Genomic DNA, 18,198 nt, shown 5'->3' with positions numbered 1-18,198 from the left:
AAGGAAGAGACATTAAAGATGACTACGCATGCTTGGTGATCAGGGAATATTACCCAAGAATTTATAGGAGAAAAGAGGGATGGGAATGGAGGGCTGTCTGGTTGGAATACTGAAAGCAACACTCCACACTAAAATGGTTTTCTCAGGTTTCACTTGCAATAATTGTAATAACAGGATGGCTTAGAATCAAGAGAACATAATTAAGTTCTGAAGGATGGTTCTCTCCTCACTTTCTCTAGCATCTCTGACTGACTATTAAAGTTCCCCCTGCTTTCCTTGGAACTAGAGCGAGCGTTTTTTTCCTTGTAGAACCAAGGACTTTTGAAAGAAGGATGTCCTTTTGTGCATGTACAGAGTGGACACCCAGAGTGTCTTTTCTTTTTCCTTGGCAATCCATGGCCAGATTTTATAAGCACCACACTTTCTAACAAGTTTCAGCCCGCGGCGGCGCGTTACCTTTTAAGGCTTTAAATCCAGGGCGCCTTCGCCTGCGAATGCAGTCCGCGGCGGTGGCGGAGGAAAAGCTAAGATTTGCCACCGGAGCTTTTAAAGCCGGGCGGGCACCAAGATTTTGACCGCTGTTTAGAAAAATCCACCACTTTCCTTCCCATTAATCTTGGGTAAGGAAGGAGTTCAGACTGCACCTGTATAAACAATCCTCCGAGAAGTGGAAGGGGGCGGCGTGCTAGGAGAGGGGAGAGAACCGGCCTGCCCCTCCGACGGGTGGGTGAGATGGATAGTCCAGGGGCGCGGCTGAAGTAACGGGCAAGGCAACGCCGCCAAACCACCTGCTTGGGAGAAAACGAGAGGCGCGGGTGGGGGCGTGGGGGGGGGAGGCCCGGTGTCAGCCCAAGTTCAGCGCCTTTCGAGGTGTGCCAGCTTCGAAGGCATCCGTGTTGCAGAGCGCCCACCCATTGGCTTTGGGAAAGGATTGGACGAAGAAAGGGAGGAAGGGAGAAGGGGCGGGCGGGGGGGTGGGAGAGGGAGAGAAGATGGGAAGGGAACGTCCTTCCCTGTTCTGCAAGTCTTGGCCCAAAAGCTGCATTGTTTTTTCCCCCCCAGTCCAAAGCCCATCTCACCCCCGTTTCCCGAGACAACAGGTTGCAAACAAAGGCTTGGGAGAAAAGAAGCGCGGTGTTTTTGTTGTTGCTGGGTTTTTCCTTCTCTCTCTCTCTCTCAACAGACTTACCAGCTTGCGGGAAACTGTGCCCGGGAACAGCCGGGGGTTGGGGGTGGAAATGGTGCCAAGTAGGCTTGTCTGGTGGGAAGAGGAACGGAACGAAAAGATTGCAGATGCCGGAATCCTGAAGGGCCGCGACGTCCACCTGCTGCAGCCATCAGGGCTCTCCCTCCCACCCCCTCGCCAGCCCCTTTCTATCCCAGAGACCGTGGCTCAGCCAAGGAAAGTGGGCGACCTGCCCCTTCCTCGCTCAGACTTCTCCTTGGGAGAAAACCCCGCTCTGACGAGGTGCTGTTTTGGTTCAGAGCTCTCCAACTCCCCTTGCCGACCTGGCCGAGGGCCGTCTTGGCTGGGGGATTTTGGGACCTGTAGTCCCCTCCAAGTTCCTTTCCCGACCCTATCCACTTGTGCTCAGAAGGAGTTCCCACGGATCCAGCAGGATTTGCTGCCTGGATTTGAGCAGTTTGGGTTCGGCTCTGAGCCTGCCTGGCAAAGGGGAAGGACGCCTCGCGGACTGCAGATGGAGAGGCTCACTTGCGTGCAAGGCTCCACTGCTTAACTTAGTTGGCACTAAGGAAAACACTGGACGCAGACGAAGGCTCGCTCTCTTTCCAAGTAAAATAGACAGCGCTGTCTTCTCTTCTCTGGAGTTGGCCAGTTTTCTACCTTTGCCAACCCGAATTCCAGATTTAGCCTTATCTATATTTTGCAGTTATGTGTTATCAAGTCGCCTCCAAATTATGGCAACCCTCATAGAGTTTTTACGTTAGGTCAGAGTTTTACCCGTGCCACTTCCCAAACGAGTTTCTGTGGCAGATCAGCGATTTGACCCATGTCTCTGAAGTCCTTGTCCTTCACGCTATCTGATGCACATTCAAGCCAATGGACTGGATCTACTGTACCCCTGGAGCACACCCACTGACATCAAGAGGATTTAAGTTGGTCATGATTCTTGCATTATCATCAACTTGTCATTTATTTAAATAGATCTAGTCTAAGTACCACTCTAAGTACCAAATCTAAATCCAATCTAGTGGTTGGAATTTCATCACCATCACCATCTTAGAACTGCAGAGCTGGAAGGGCCCCTATGGATCTTCCTAGTGTGCCTCCAGCTTTTGTCAAGGAGGCACACTAGGGAATTGAACACCCAGCCTTGAGGATAAGGCCATAAACCTGTGGTTGCACTACTTTCTGCTGCTTGAAATTGCAAAGTGTGAATGGAATATGAATTTCACGTAAATGAAAAATATGCAGCCACTATGTACACAAATATTATACTCTTGAATCAATAAAATCAAAGGTTTTTGCTTAAATAGGTAGTGAGAAATAGTCAGTGTAGTGTAGTGTAGTGTAGTGTAGTGTAGTGTAGTGTAGTGTAGTGTAGTGTAGTGCATAGAATGTCAGACTGGGGCCCACAAAACTTGGGTTGAAATATCCTTTGGGCCTTGGAATCTCACTGGGGGGTTACTGGCAAACCACCCTTTAAATTTTTCATATACTGTACTTCAGAAACTATTCAGGTCGATGAAAATCAGCATCCACTTGATGCTACATAACACACACAGGTTGCTAAGATTTTGAAACACAGGTCCTAGAAATCAGCGATGGTTTTAAAAAAAATCTTCAAGTAAATCTATTTCTTATACTGTCCTGTTATAAGGACTAAAGTCCAGCACTAAAGATCCTATCAATTCTCCATCCAGGCAAGATCATTCCAGAAATCAGCTGATGGATGTCCCAGGATGGACCTTCTCTGTGGTGGCTCTAGCAAGTGATAGGAAGCCCTGTCTTAAGACGGCTGTCAGACCCTTTCTCTTCTTCACCTTAAGCAGTTTTTTCATCACAACAAACATTTGATTATTTGCTTCGGTTGCATCCAAATTGCAGTGAGCTGTTCTTTTTCCTGCATCCAGAGGGTTTTTATTGTATAGTATGATTTTTACTATTTTTAATAGAATAGTTTAACTCTTTATTAAAGACCCTCCTTCAATTGTTGAGGAAGAGAAGATAAATTGAAATAAACAATTTTATGTCCTGGTTCAGAAGTGGATTATACCGAAATGCTTTGATTCTCTCCATTGTTGCTGAGGCTCCACTTCATTTATGTGCTCAGCCACAGAATTAAAATTTTAAAAAAATTCAGACCAACTCAAAAATAGGAGAGAGATCCCAAATCTTCAATTATGGAGTGGGTTTTATGATGGGAGAAAAGAATTCTGCACCTTTAATGATCCAATTTTCTTCCTTTCTTCCATTCTTTTCCCCAAATTCCAGCACTCAGATATTGAGATGTATTTCCAAGATTCCAACAAGGGAAACACTGACATAATGGTGATGGAGATGAACTTTGGCTAAGGTTGATTCAAATTAGCTTTTGTGAAAAGTATTCTTTAAATGTCTGGGACTTCATTCTAAAGGCAGTGTTTCTGTTCTAGCAAAGTGAATAGACAATCATTGGCTGCATCATCAGATTGAACGTTTCTTTTTTCAATTTTTTTCCTAACAATTGTTTTTTCTAACAGCAGAATTTACCTTCTGCCAATATACAGTTTGTGAGTTTCCAGTGTCCTCTTATTTTTAAGGGGAAAAAATTCTACTTGACTAAAACGAATGCCCCTGGAAGTCTACCTCCCCTTAAAAACTTGACAGGCTGAAATGAAAGGGGCTTATTTTAAAATAAACAGTTTAGGTTTACGTGGTTTCACTCAGTTATTCCTATATAGGCTTTTAATTGCCCTCACTGGGCTGCCTATCTAATAAACTTCTCCCCACCCACTCTGTTTTTAGATACAAATCCAAGTTATCAAAATCCACGGCAGGTGCGAATCCGTTTAACAACCCGTCTATAATTTTACCTGAGTGACCACCAACTAGCAGTTAAAAGGTTTGCATGTGCGTGAGGGTTTCAGTTTTGTCTTTGATTTTACCTTCTTTAGAGCCATGTTAATTCAATGCACCAATGAAATTTGAGCGCAATGGATTCTTTCCCCCGAACCCGATCTTACTCACAGCTTATTAGGAAGTAAATCCCACCGATTTTAATGGGACTTAACTTCCGTCGCAAGTGACAGCGCAATTCCTAAAGCAAGTCCAAAAGCCAGTGAGTCGTATAGGGCGAAAAATTCACAAACCAGTGCACTTGAAACAATATGGATTTTGCGTCCGATATTATCTCATGTGGACCAGTCATCTTAATCTTGAACACACTGCTTTGGATTTTTACTGGAATGTGTATCCCTCAGGAAGGCAGAAAGATTGAGAGACCGGAGCAACATACTGCCACTTTTATAATAATGTGGGGTTTTCCTATGCATCATCTTAGCCACTGTGGGACACAGGACGCAGGACTAGTTACAGCCCTTTGATGTGATGCTGAAGGATTCTCATGTATTGCGGATTAAATTCATGTCTTTTCAAATCTCCTGGTAATTGTTTCGATCATATACGGTTCCTCAAAACCGTTCACTGGGGTATCTCTTCTTCAAACGTTCGCATAGGATTGCAGCTGTTATCTGCACTGTGTATCTCCGGATATTTCACCGAGAAGAATATAACGGCTCCGCAACAGTGTGGACGTGGCACCCGTCGACGCTTCCCGTGATTACTCGTCCTCCACTAACTGTTTAAGGGACATCATGATGAGTTTGTGCATACAGTACACTCATCTCGATCCTATTCGTATGCACTGTGTTGTTGTTGCTTTAAAGTCGTGTCCGACTCTTCGTGACCTCATGGACCAGAGCACGCCAGGCCCTCCTGTCTTCCACTGCCTCCCGGAGTTGGGTCAAATTCATTATGGTCGCTTCGGTGACACATGCACTGTGTACACAAGAACATCTCCTCAAGATTTTATTTGCTTAAAATAAAACAAACCGCAGGGTTCATCTCTTGAATACACTGGTCCATTAACTGCATCCTCCCACCCCTCCAGGGCACCCGTGGGTTGAGCAAGCGGATATAAGCCTTCGAGCTTCAGGCGCTTTTTGCGCTTTCCACGCGCCTTTTCTTGAATTTAGCGCGCGCGCTCGCGCTCACCCTCGCTCCAGATGCGCACAGACCTTCTCGGGCAGGTCTCAAGAGCTATGGAGGGGGGGAGGGGGGAGGCTCGACGCACGCAGAGCCCCCTGCGCGCCAGTCAGGCCGCGTCGTTACTGTGGGGCGTCTTCATTTTTGGTCCCCCTTCCCCCACGCAGATGGTTTGCCCCACTTCCCCTTGGCATGTATATATAGCTCTGTCCCCTCAAAGTCCGTCGGGCAGTTGCTTTGCGGCGAAGCGGCGAGCGTGTGAGGCGGGCCCGGGCTGGCCGCTGCGCCGCGCGCTTCCCCTCCCTCTCGCCTCCGGCGTCTGGGGGCGGGTCATGTCGACGGGCTCCCTGAGTGACGGCGAAGAGCTGCCGGAGATGGACCTGAGAGGGCTGCAGTTGGAATACCCGGCGCTCTCCCGCTCCAAGCGGCGTCCCCGAGGCGAGCCTTGCCCCTCGGTGGGGAACTCCTCTGCCGCCGAGGAGGAGGAAGAAGAGGAGGAGGAGGAGGAGGAAGATGAAGACGAGGAGAGCGTAGCGACCTGTGGCTCCACCGGCGCCCGCAAGAAGAAGCGCCCGCGGGGAGCGCCCGCCGTGGCGCTGGAGGGCCACGGCGGCGGCGGCGGCGGCAAAAGGCCCGGGGCCCGGAGCGCGGCGGGCGCGGAATGCAAGCAGACGCAGCGCCACGCGGCCAACGCGCGCGAGCGGGCGCGGATGCGCGTGCTGAGCAAGGCGTTCTCGCGCCTCAAGACCAGCCTGCCCTGGGTGCCCCCGGACACCAAGCTCTCCAAGCTGGACACGCTCCGCCTGGCCTCCAGCTACATCGCCCACCTGCGGCAGCTGCTCCAAGAAGACCGCTACGAGAAGGGCTACGTCCATCCCGTCAACCTGGTAAGCGAGGCTGGGCCCAGGGATCGGGGCGGGGGGGTTTCAGAACCAGGCGTGGGGCTGGGGCCTTCGCCGTCGGTTTAGAGGCAGGGGAGGGGCCGAGAGAGCCTCTGAGCATGGGCAAAGTGGCTTTCTCGCATCCCACGATGACAGCAGCTGTAGCTCTGGAGAAGGGTGCAAAGGTTACCGCAAGGACGGAGGAAGGCCATGGGTGTAGGTTGGCACCTTGTGGCTCTTGACTTTGAAACCGAGGCTTAGGAAATAGTCCCTGACACGTGGTGCTTGCTTTTTGAAAACCAGATTCTGGCCAGAATCCTGTTGGTTAGTCATGCCAGCCTTGAATCAATTGCACTGGCCCATTCCCACTAATTAAAAAGCGGCTGTGCTTGTGTCCCTCCTCGCATGCCACCTCTCCTGACTGACAGGCAGTGAAGGATCATGTGTGCTTCCCTTGACATAATGTATCAGTAGGTTTCTGGCCACCGGTTGCTTATATTTATATCAGCAAGTTCAATCTGGCATCCACAGATGTCTTGTCCTCTCCTTTATTCTTCTATCAGTCCTTTGAGGTAGATCAGGCTGAGCCAGTATGAGTGCCTCAGGGTCATCCAGTGATTTTCCATGGCATTTAAAAACAACAACAAATCTGGTTGTTTTGTAAAATGAAGCAGATGAATTCTTGATGATTTACTGGCCTAAGCATAAATAGATAAGTTATTCTTCCTCTCTCTTGAGCCTCTTGTTGTGTGATTTTATATGAATATATGAACATTGGTCATGCAGAGAAAAAGAAGAATGTGCATCTGCATTACACCTGACGTAGGACTTGTATTGCACACAGAAATGGTGAAAAAAAGCTTTACTACCCTAAGTTGCACTTATCAAAAGTTGATTCAAACAGAGCTCAGGAAAGTTGTATTTTGGACTACAGTTTGTAGAATCTATCTACCTGTGGCTTTTCCTTAATCATCCTTCATAGTGCATTTGCCATTTACTGAAGTGCTGGTTTCCATGAGATTTCTACTAGGACCCAAGATCTGTGATTCTCTGCTGGTTAAGTATCATCTCCAAAGACAGTCACAACTCTACGGTGCCTCTCCAGTCTGCATTCTCTGGTTTAATGATGTGGGGATTGTTGATACATGTTCAGGCCAAACTGAATGCTTGTTTTCTTGAGAAAGCCCTGTTTCAGACCAAATATCCCCAGTACTGTTGAAGTCATTGGGAAATAGCTACCAAGAGCAAGTAGTTCATGGCCTCACCTATGTGTCTCCATTTTCAATAAAACAATAGTTTAACATGTTCAAAGGAGCTCTGCTCAGCTGTTCAGCATAGATGTATATGCATAGGCATATTTGCATATACATAAGCAGTACATGCAGAAGGCTATGCTTATATATTTAGCTTTTTTTGATTGGAGTAATTTGTCTGCCATCTATGGACACTAGTGATGACCATTGGCTATGTTTTATACATTTAATCAACCCAATGACAAGTATAATGAGAGGACTGAAGAGTTTGATGGACTAATTTAAAATCTTAATATCTCTTGATATTGGCTTGACTCACTAATTGTACAATACATTCATAAAAGTCAATTTTTAAAATAACCATCTTGGAAGTTCTATGACCTACAGACACTGTTGTAGTAAAGACATTCCTTGATTGCCTCTTTTAAGATCGTACTTGGGATGTGCACAGTGCATGTTTCATAAACTCTTCTCTTCATATGCATGCTTGGATGATAAATGTTCTTAAGGTTCCTGGCTGAATACTTTAAAATATACATTCCAGCCTATGTAACTGCAAGAGTGTTAGGATTCAGGCAATTGATACAAGGAAGTCAGCGTTTATAGTGCACCTGTTATAACCCAAAGAGATATGGAGATAAGAGGTGGAAGCCACAAGAAGTCTGAAAATATTTCAAATAGAAATAAACATAACAACTAAATAAATAATAGATCAAAGAGCACAATAATATTTCTTGAATTATCTACAGTGGAATGCAGAACTTGCATCCTCTGCTGCTAGGAGCAGGTTATAAGCCTGTGGTTCAGGCTTTTTGAAAATTCCTAGCCAAAATGCCATTAATTTACAGCAAACATTTACTTTAAACTTTTTTGAGCACTGGGAGGATTTGAGGAAAACTCTGTGCATGCCACCTAAACATTTGCTACAGCAAATACTCTCCTGGATCTTTTTCTGATTATTTCAGAAAACAAAGAAGTAACCACTTCTCACTTATACTCTCTCAGATTGTGGTCCATTAGTTTCAAATAAGGAATACAAGGACGCCATTGATGGTGTAGAGCAGGGGTTTCCAAACTACGGCCTGCCTTACCTTTTTATCTATCCTGCCTTACCTTTTTATCTAGCCCGGTGAATGACACAAGCTCAAGCAGGCTCAGGTCCATTCCCTTCAGCCCGTGCTTGTGTGGGGATGTGTGCATGGGTATGTGTGTGCATGAGGGAGGGTGGGAATACTTATGCACATGTTCCTTTGAAAATGTGGGACATATATGATGTGGCCCTCATGCTGAAAAATTTGGAGACCCCTGGTGTAGAGGGAGAAGACTGTGTTTCAAATTCTTACCACATTAGAGATGTTTACTGCAATTCAGCTGTATTATATTTCATTTTAAATACATTTTCATGCATCCACTTTTGCACTTGTCTTGTAAGATATGTTGGGAAATGATGGTAGATGTTTATGTTGCAATTCTTCTTTCTAACATGGAATGCTATTTCCATTTACAGACCTGGCCATTTGTAGTTTCAGGAAGACCAGAATCAGACCCCAAAGAAGTTGCAGCTGCTAACAGATTATGTGGAACTACAGCATAATTAAAGTAAGCAATACTTCTGCTGGATATGCCTACAAACCACGCTGACTTCTATGGACCAAAGGAAACAGAAGCACAGAAAAATCAACTCTGTTAAATTTTTAAACTGACTTGTTCATTTTGAAGGAAAATGTACTTGAAACATAAAATGGAGGAGGAAAAATGTCCACAGAACTTGTTGCTGCAGCTAAAGCAGTGTCTTCAAAATGCCTTCCCTGGATCATTATTTAAAGAACTTTCCTTAAGTGTTTTGAAGATGGAGCAAGGTGTAGATTGTACAAGCTGATCTCAGACAGGGTTAACCTGTGTGTCAAAGGAAAGTGGCATGCTAGACTAGTCTTTAAACACAAATTTTATAATATATTTGAACTTCTGTTCTTGGCAGCTATACAATAATAAGACTACTTCTGTCATTTTAGCCAATATTGTAAAAACTGAAGATGAGATCTGATAATATCTGGTCATTTCCTTCATTGCCTGTTCCACAAGTGCATTAAATTTAATTATCTAGATTTAAGCCAAGCTCAAACATTGATGCTGGAGCTAAATTTGAGTTAGATGAAAATGCTAGGCATTAAATGGGGCATGGATTGAAGTCATAGGGAAATTATTGTTGGGCTGGGGCAGTTAGTCATATTTTTGTAATGAAGATGTAGTAGAGATAATTTTTATTGGGTGCATTGCATTCTGCGCAGATATGTGACTTTATCGTAACCTGAAACAGGAAGCCTGTTTAATTGAAACTGGGGAAGGTATGTTTTGGTAAAGATGGCATTTGACTATGGAGTAAAAGACTGAAAACATTCCAAGTCAACATTTCCTACCATTAGACCTTTTGCTGATATGGAATGTTAGCATTTGTAGTGTTCTTTTTGCAAGTGGTACCACTATCAGTATTTCAAATGTAAATATAGCTCTATTTTTATATATTATATTAAAAACTTTGCAAAGATACTGTGAGTAATGGTTTGAAAGCATGCAATTGGTAAAAAAAAACCCCAAACACTATGATTTGATGCAGTCTTTAGTGGTGAGAGGCATCTTAAAACAGCTTCTTAGAGTATTTTAGACTGAGGACTGTATGTTTTCAGATATAATGGAGATGTAGAACAGCTCGATCCAGATTAATCTTGCTTAGAGGAGACTTGCTGAAATAAGTGACATTTTAGTCAAGATTAATATCCTTTCCATTTTAATGGGTCTACTCTATGCATGGCTAAATCTGGATGCAACTCATTGCAGTATGGAGCTGTGGCAGTAATAAAGGCATAGTAACAAGAGAGAAATCTTAGTAGCAAGCCTAACAAGTAACTCTTGTAGGTGGAGAAATATAACAAGACCTGAGGAGAAAGAATAGACCTTAAATCTTAAACAGTACCCTCCAGAGTCTCCAGGAGATACAGTTGGCCATATTTATGCCATTTTTTTCTAACTGGGGGGATTGTAAGGTAAATCTAATGTTTTGAAAAAAGTGAAGGCCCTTAAATGCCTGTTAGAAGTTAATACTTGATGATAAAAAAATATTCAATACTGATGCTGGATAAGACTTTTTTAGATGGGATTTGTAAATGGTTTGCTACCACAGAAATTTCCTTCTTCTGTATCCTGTTTTTTTCTCACTTGACAAAGGTGCTGAGAAGTCAATCAGAAAATGCTAAATCAGTGAATCAAGCATTGTCTCGCATAGGTTTACTGTAAGAAAGGGTAGTGTGGTTGTCCAGATTATATTGGCCTGTAATTTCCATCATCCATCACCTGCTGGCTAGGGCTGATGTGCAGTCCAGCAACACCTTGGAGAACTCCAGATTCCTCATCCATGAAAGAAAGAGTTAGTTTGCTTGTTTTTCAAAAGGACATGTAGTAAAAGTTTGTGGAATTTGATTTCTGTCACATCAGCAGAAACTCTGTTGAAGTTGAGCAGTACAGCATCTATTAGTTCACTTGCAAATAGAGCAGCTTTAAGACTAACAAATATTTTAAACATGAACTTTTATGGCTTTCTCAGGTACAGGCATAATATTCAGGCTCATTTTTTAAAAAGCATCCTATATTGCACTAATTACATTTACAGCCATGTAAGGTAGAAGGGACGTGGTGGTGCTGCAGGCTGAACCGCAGAAGCCTGTGCTGCAGGGTCAGAAGACCAGCAGTTGTAAGATCAAATCCACATGACGGAGTGATCGGCCTTCGCTTGTCCCAGCTCCCACCAACCTAGCGGTTCGAAAGAATGCAAATGCAAGTAGATAAATAGGGACCACCTCGGTGGGAAGGTAACAGCGTTCCGTGTCTAAGTCGCACTGGCCACGTGACCACGGAAGATTGTCTTCGGACAAACGCTGGCTCTATGGCTTGGAAATGAGGATGAGCACCGCCCCCTAGAGTCGAACATGACTGGACAAAAATGGTCAAGGGGAACCTTTACCTTTACCTATGGTAGCCTTATATACATGTAGTGCAAATATTATAAACTAGGGTTGTGAATGACGTCCGCTGTTTGGTTTGGAGCCAAATCTGGGCTTTGAAATGGATCCTGATTCAACCTGGAGTGGTTAGTACCCCATGCAACTTGATTTGTGCCTTCAATCTGATTCAGTTTTTGAGTTTCCAATTGCCTTGCACGGGAAAACCAACATGGTTGTAAGCGTTTCATTTTTGTACTGAAGTATGTGATACCTAATGGAAATAAGCCTGCCAAATTTCATAAAGGGTTTGAATATTTTAAAGTTTGCTTTTATGGAAAAAAGATTTGGAAGGCCAAAGTAATTTGTCCCTTGCCTGATTTAGTTTGTGTGCTAGATAGAAATCTAATTAAAATTCACATCACTTCATCCTGTAATGCAATCTGACTATTTTGTTTCAATCTAGGTTTCACACAAACTTCTCCACACCAGGCCAGTTTGGTTAGCAATTCAAGCTTCAGCTGAATTCAGTGCATAGCCCTGTTGCACAACATTCCTATGGGAAAACAGTATTGTGTACTCTCTAAATTATGTGATCTCAAGACATTTTCAACTTTCAAACGTTTTCTAGACATGGGTTATTCAGAAGTGATGTACCATTCCCTTTTTCTGGGGAAACTCTAGGACTGTGCTGCTTGCCCAAGGCTACCCAGTCTGTGCTGTCTAGCTAGCTAATCTACAAAACCAAACACATGCTAAAATAAAACTTGCCAGTCTTAAAGGTGTCACAAGACTCTTTGTTATTCAGGTCATATAATGGTTCTCTGTTTGGCCTCCTGCAGCAAAAGAATCAGAAATACAGTACAGTTTTCTTTAAGTTCTGCTCTTTCAAACTTTTAAAAAAGCAAAGCAGAGAAGTGTGCACAACAATTCACTTAGGTGTTTTATGATAAGCTTATTTGTGGGCCTTGGCCATTCCCTGGATCTGAGCCCAGCTGCAATTGGTTAATGACCCTAAGAGACTGGAAAAGCAAGGGAAAGAATGGAATTGTTAAGTGGTCTGCAGTAGAATGAGTGGAAAAGATTATGAAGCACTTAGCAGGGTTAGATGGAGGGGAGGAGAAAACATGAGAATCAATTGCAAGTGCTTTAAAAAAACATGATGGAAAAACATATATGGAACAATTAAATTAATATTATTTGTGTTGGTGGAAATGTATAATCCACTTGGGTTCTCCATCTGACATGGCTCTCCAAAGCAGAGAAAGGGAATCTTTGGCCCTATAGAAGTTTTAGACTACTGTTCAAACAATGGCTATGGTGGGTAGCTCTCAATGGGAGTTGTCGTTGAAAACAGCTGGAGAAATAGAGGTTCCCCACCCCTACCATAAGGAGCCGTGCTTTATTTGAAATGGCTCCCAAAGACATTTGTCACAGTTTTGGATCGCATATGCTCTGTGAGCCTCCAAGGAGTTTCCTCACATGTTGCCAAAGGTGGTGGTGGTGGGGAACTTTCCACCAAAAGCAAGGCTCCAGAGGAGCACATGAAGTCTCTGAGGGAGGGTTAGAAGGCTCCCCACAACAATCAAAACTATCAGTAGAGGTCTGCTCACATTCAGTTTTCGTTTGCCACTTTTGGTTATTTTCAGGCCTAGTGTGGCAGCCTGTAGGTGCTAGAGGTAAAATATTGTCTCTTTGGGCTGTGTAAAACACATCCCTCTCCTGCTCTAGATGGAAGGATTGTAGAATCTGTGGCATAATAAGGCAGATGTTCCCATGCATCACCTTCTTAATTTTCCCCAGTGTAGGATTGGGGAATGAGGTGCCTTCTGTATGTCTAATAGAGCCAGGCATACAAATCCTCTTTCCACCTATTTAATGACATAAAGTGGCTGCAGTTTCAGATGCTATGATATCCAGTGCACGGTGTACTGCAAGGATGGGAATGCTTGGCCCTCCGGATGTTGTTGGACTGTCACTTGCATCATCCCTCATGACTGACTGTGCTGAGTAGGAGTTGCAGTGTGACAACAGCTGGAAAGTCACATGTCCCCCACCCCTGCTATAATAGGTTATGCACCCCACACGATTCATGTAAGCATTAATGTCCTAGTGGCATATAAAAAGTACAATCCTGCACATATTTACTGAAAGGTAAGTTTAACAGGATTTATTCCTTAGGATTGCACCCCTAGTATGGTATGGGATGCAATGGACAATCTGTACACATATCTGACTATTCATAGGTCATTTTAATAAGGAGAAGATCTCATAGCTAGTGATTCAGAGTACTCACTGATGTGGATCCTAAGATGATTTGAGAAAGTTCATGGAAAGAAAGCTCCCTGGGCTTCGTTTCACTACAGATCCCATGCACCCTTTGACAAGTTTCTGAAAGGTTACTTATTCTTTTCAAACATATTGCATCAGGTGTAGGACAGGAGTGGGCAACCTTGGCTGATCCAGGGACCAACTTACTGCCACTGGAATCCTTCAGCAGAATTTGAAGTCGTTATAGAAGCCAACTTGGTATTTTTGGTTGTTAAATGGTATAAGGGGGTGAAGGTTATGATATATTTAAAAGGTGAGTCACTCTCCCGGAGGCTTCTAAGAGCTGCATTTGACTTCTTTTTTTACTGGGGAGTGCTGGGAGTCAAAAGAATTGCCGTGGGGGCCACATGCTTCCCAAGGGTTGCATTTTTGTCCACCCCCTTGTTTATGAGATTTCGAAGGTGGGGACAATTCCCAGAAATCAAGCTTTGAACCTAAGATAGGTTAACTTTAAAAAGTTTACAAGAAGATAATTTCTTGACTTCTCTCCCCTAACTAGCTCTCATTTCCACATCCCACTTTGCTCAGGCCTACCTGCCCGTGGAGGGGCTTTTTCAGGGTCTGCAAATGGCTGTTGGACACAGTAGAAGATTTGAAGCTTCCTGCTATGCACTCAAGTTGGCTTGAGTTAATTCTCAGTTGCTTTGGGAATGTTATATCAGAAGTCTTTCTACAAGAGATACATTGGTACTAGCATATAGGAATAGTTTGTGGGCCAAATAATGGGGAGAATACCCAAAATTTAGGTAGTGGGGGTGCCCCCTCCCTGTTATAGTAATTAGCTGCCTATGCAAGCACATGTGCTTTTTTGGGCTGCAGCTTACAAGATTTGACACATGCTCTAAAACATGCATGGCTTTAAAAAAAATATCCCAAATGGAAATGCCGGTAAAATCATCTTGAGTATGCATAAACATCTTTATAAGATCATATCCTCAGACTCACAGATGAGCAACTGTGGCTTGATCATTACTTTCCCTTTGTAAAATGTGCCTTACCTGAAAGGCTTTTATGAACCAAGGGTCTGACTACGCTTTGCTGCAATTTGATTCGCAGCCTGTATTATGTTGGAAATTGCAACCAATGCTTACACAGGGGTGGTGGATTGATTCAGGAGTTCATCATTTATGCTGGATGTGATGAGAGTTGCATTCCAGCCCACAGCTCTCCTTCTTTCCTTCTTTCCTGTGGTCCCGCCTCTGCTGATCTTCGTATGGTTTGCTGTGAATCTGCCTTCCAGTTGAAAGCTTCAGACTACTACATTTCTGAAAAACCTTTCTGTATAAAAATAACATGGAAAGGTACTTCACAGTCTCAGAATACAGAACTTCAAAAGTTTGAACAGTACTTTTGCAAAATATATCATAATTCTCATCCCTACATATTAAGCTAATTATCTCTGCAAAAGAGAAGCAGGACTTGCAAAGTGTTGGACAAAATAACTTACTGAAGTTTCCTCCCCTGATTCTGATGTCTTTGCTTTTTTATTTCCATTAGCATAGAGTAGACACAGAGCAATTCACAGGGGAAATGCATCCCTCCCCCAACAGATTGCCATAGAGGTGTAGAGGTTGACTTCCTGGTAAGTCTTAAAACTGCATTACAGAATTATGGAATTGTAGAGCTGGAAGAGACCCCATTGGCTACTGAGGTGAGAGTGTGATCACACAGGGATATAGTTTGCATTTGAATCACTTGTGCTATAGTCCAGTGTGAGCTCTTTCCTGGCAATCACATGATGTACAGTCAGTAATTCCCCGGCCTGATGTTGCTACATGCTCGGGCTGAACCTTTCTGGTAACAGCAGTAGGGCTGCTTCTTTTTGAGGGGGGCAGGCTGGAGTGATCCTTTTGGATGGAAAGGTTGTTCCTGGCAAAGCAACCTTTTCTGGTACAATGAGACTCACACCTTTCTTACCATCTGATTGCACCCTGAGTCCAGGGCCATGATGAAGCAGGAGATCGATAGCTTAAAGCATCCTGGATAGATTGCCATCCAACCGTTGTTTAAAAGCTCCATGAGTAAAACCCATCCTCTTCTGAAATAGTCCATTGCATTACTGAACAGCTAGCTCAACAATGTTTAATTGGAATCTCCTTTCTTGTAATTTGAATCCATTAGTTGGGGTCCTATCTTCTGCAGTCACAAAAAGCAAGCCTGTTCCATCTTTCTTGTGGCAGTCCTTCAATATTTAACAATGGCTGTCTTATCATCTTTCAGGCTTCTGTTCTCTGGGCTGAACACATTCAGATCTTTAAATTGTTCCTCACAGAGCATGATTTCCAGTCCTTTGTCACTCTCCTCTTCTGTGCAAATTATATACTGTAAACAGCATCTGCAATTCCTGAACATGCACCATACCTATACATTGATGTACTCCATCTAGCAGAAATCCTGTATCAACGGAAAGAAATCTTCAGACTGTTCTTTCAAACTCTCTCTCTCTCTCTCTCTCTCTCTCTCTCTCTGTGTGTGTGTGTGTGTGTGTGTGTGTGTGTGTCCAACTTCTTATGTGCCAAGCTTGTTATGAGTTTGTCAGTCTTGGAGGAAAGGCAGCATTATGTAGCAATTACAGTGTGTTGAAGTAGGAACTGAGAAACTCAGATTCCAATTCCATGGTGCGTTTAAGTCAACCACATGTCTATGGGGCAGTCAGCATCCTCCTTCATAACCCACCTTGTTTTTTTGTTGTTTAGTCATTTAGTCATGTCTGTCGTGACCCCACGGAGCAGAGTACGCCAGTCCCTCCTGTCTTCCACTGCCTCCCGGAGTTTGGTCAAATTCATGTTGGTGGCTTTGATGACACTGTCCAACCATCTCATCCTCTGTCGTCCCCTTCTCCTCTTGCCCTCACACTTTCCCAATATCAGGGTCTTTTCCAGGGAAACCCATCTTGTAGCCTAAGTCAATAAAAGAGGCAGTGGGGGAGAGAATGGTATATGGTGGTCTTGGATTCCCAGTGGGAAAAAAGGAATATACAAATGCAGTAAAGAATTCCCTCAGTAACTGAGTGAAGCATGGATATCATGCTATATTTTGACGATCCCTATCTTTCAAATTACTGTTCAAGAAAGATAAACCAAACCTCTAGATTCAAAGCAGAGCAAGAAGCAGTATTTGCAGTGTAAATCAAGGCTGCCCTCTAGTGGGAAAAAGTCAGAATGCCAGTCTAACCTCATGAAGAAATATTTGCTATTTATCTTCAGGATTTTTTTTTTCATTTTGAACCAATTTACTATCACTTTAATTGCTTGCATCAGTTAATATGAATCCATTAGAAGAATAAAGAATGCTAATTTAGGAAGATACAGGAAATTATCTGAGTCTGGCAATTAGCTCTTGGCTCAACTTTTGAACTATATTTGCCTGGATTCGAAAGAGAGTACAAAAAATAACAGGGGTGGGATTCAGCTTTGGGAAGCATTCAGATTCTGAAGTGAAGTAGGGGTATCTGCTCATTCCCAAAAAGTTCCAAGGCCAATTGAGATTCCCTGAAATGGTACTTGAATGGAAGCCAGGTTTTCTGAAGCACTAAATGTCTGGAGGTTGAAATAGCTGAGAGCTTTAAAAAAAACACACAGCCCACTCATCCTGGGGGAAAAAAAAGAAATAATACTATAACAGAACCAGAGGGCTGAAGCAGAAGAAGACTGACAGCAAAAATGCCAATAAGAAGTCGACACTGTCCTGGAAATCCTAATCCTTGGGAGGTAATTCTTCAGTCCATGGAATGGCTTGCCATTTAGAGAGGACAAGGTGTTCAGAATACAGTAGAGAGGAATTTGTATTCAGGAGGTCAGGAGAACTGGACGATTTTTTCTTCTTTTCTTTTGAGATTGCAGATCTCAATCAAATCTGCAGGGCACCTCCGTGTACAAAATTTGTGCCATTGTGTGGGGTTTGATTAGGGCAAGTCACAGCAGCATTAGTGATAAGACCTATCTAAATTGTGTCCTTGCTGGCAAGTTGAGGAAGAAATAAGGAGGGGCTTTACCTGTGCATGTTAGAGATTAAGAAGTCGTTAATGGACATAGTTTTATCCTCCATCACAGGTCAATGCCCATTATTTTCCCCATGCTCATGCAGGTTTTTTTTCACTTATTAGAAATATATGCATACAAATACTTTGGAATATTCAAATAAAAATAGGAGTGGTCTTCTAATCAGCTCAAAGGGAATTGGCTGTGATTAGTAAGACAAATAATTTAGATTGAATAAAAGTGGGTGGTATTTGTATACCCCTAGTGTCAATTTAACAGAATGTGCATATATATTCTTTTAAATTGAAAACATTATCCAGGCATTGATGAAGCAGCTGTATGGTGTCTTTTACTATCTCCTTGCACAGTGTCAGAGTAATTGCAGCTATTTTTTTAAAGAAGAGAAGACTCCCTGGAAAGGACCCTGATGTTCAGAAAGTGTGAAGGCAAGAGGAGAAGGGGACGACAGAGGACGAGATGATTGGACAGTGTCATTGAAGCTACCAACATGAATTTGACCCAACTCCGGGAGGCAGTGGAAGACAGGCGGGC

At 43.5% G+C, this 18,198-nt stretch overlaps 1 protein-coding gene across 1 annotated transcript; it reads left to right on the top strand.

The window, feature by feature from the left end:
- The first annotated feature begins 5,428 nt into the window (after positions 1-5,428).
- MSC (musculin) lies at positions 5,429-17,218 on the top strand. The gene is made up of 2 exons (XM_072999038.2): positions 5,429-6,096; positions 8,851-17,218. The coding sequence occupies exons 1-2, from the start codon at positions 5,542-5,544 to the stop codon at positions 8,935-8,937; spliced, it is 642 nt and encodes a 213-aa protein (XP_072855139.2). The 5' UTR covers positions 5,429-5,541; the 3' UTR covers positions 8,938-17,218.
- Positions 17,219-18,198: the final 980 nt, after the last annotated feature.

This window comes from Pogona vitticeps, chromosome 4 (assembly GCF_051106095.1).
Source record: "Pogona vitticeps strain Pit_001003342236 chromosome 4, PviZW2.1, whole genome shotgun sequence".
NCBI lineage: Eukaryota > Metazoa > Chordata > Lepidosauria > Squamata > Agamidae > Pogona > Pogona vitticeps.
Note: the sequence above shows the minus strand (reverse complement) of the source record. Positions and strands in the feature narration are given on the sequence as shown.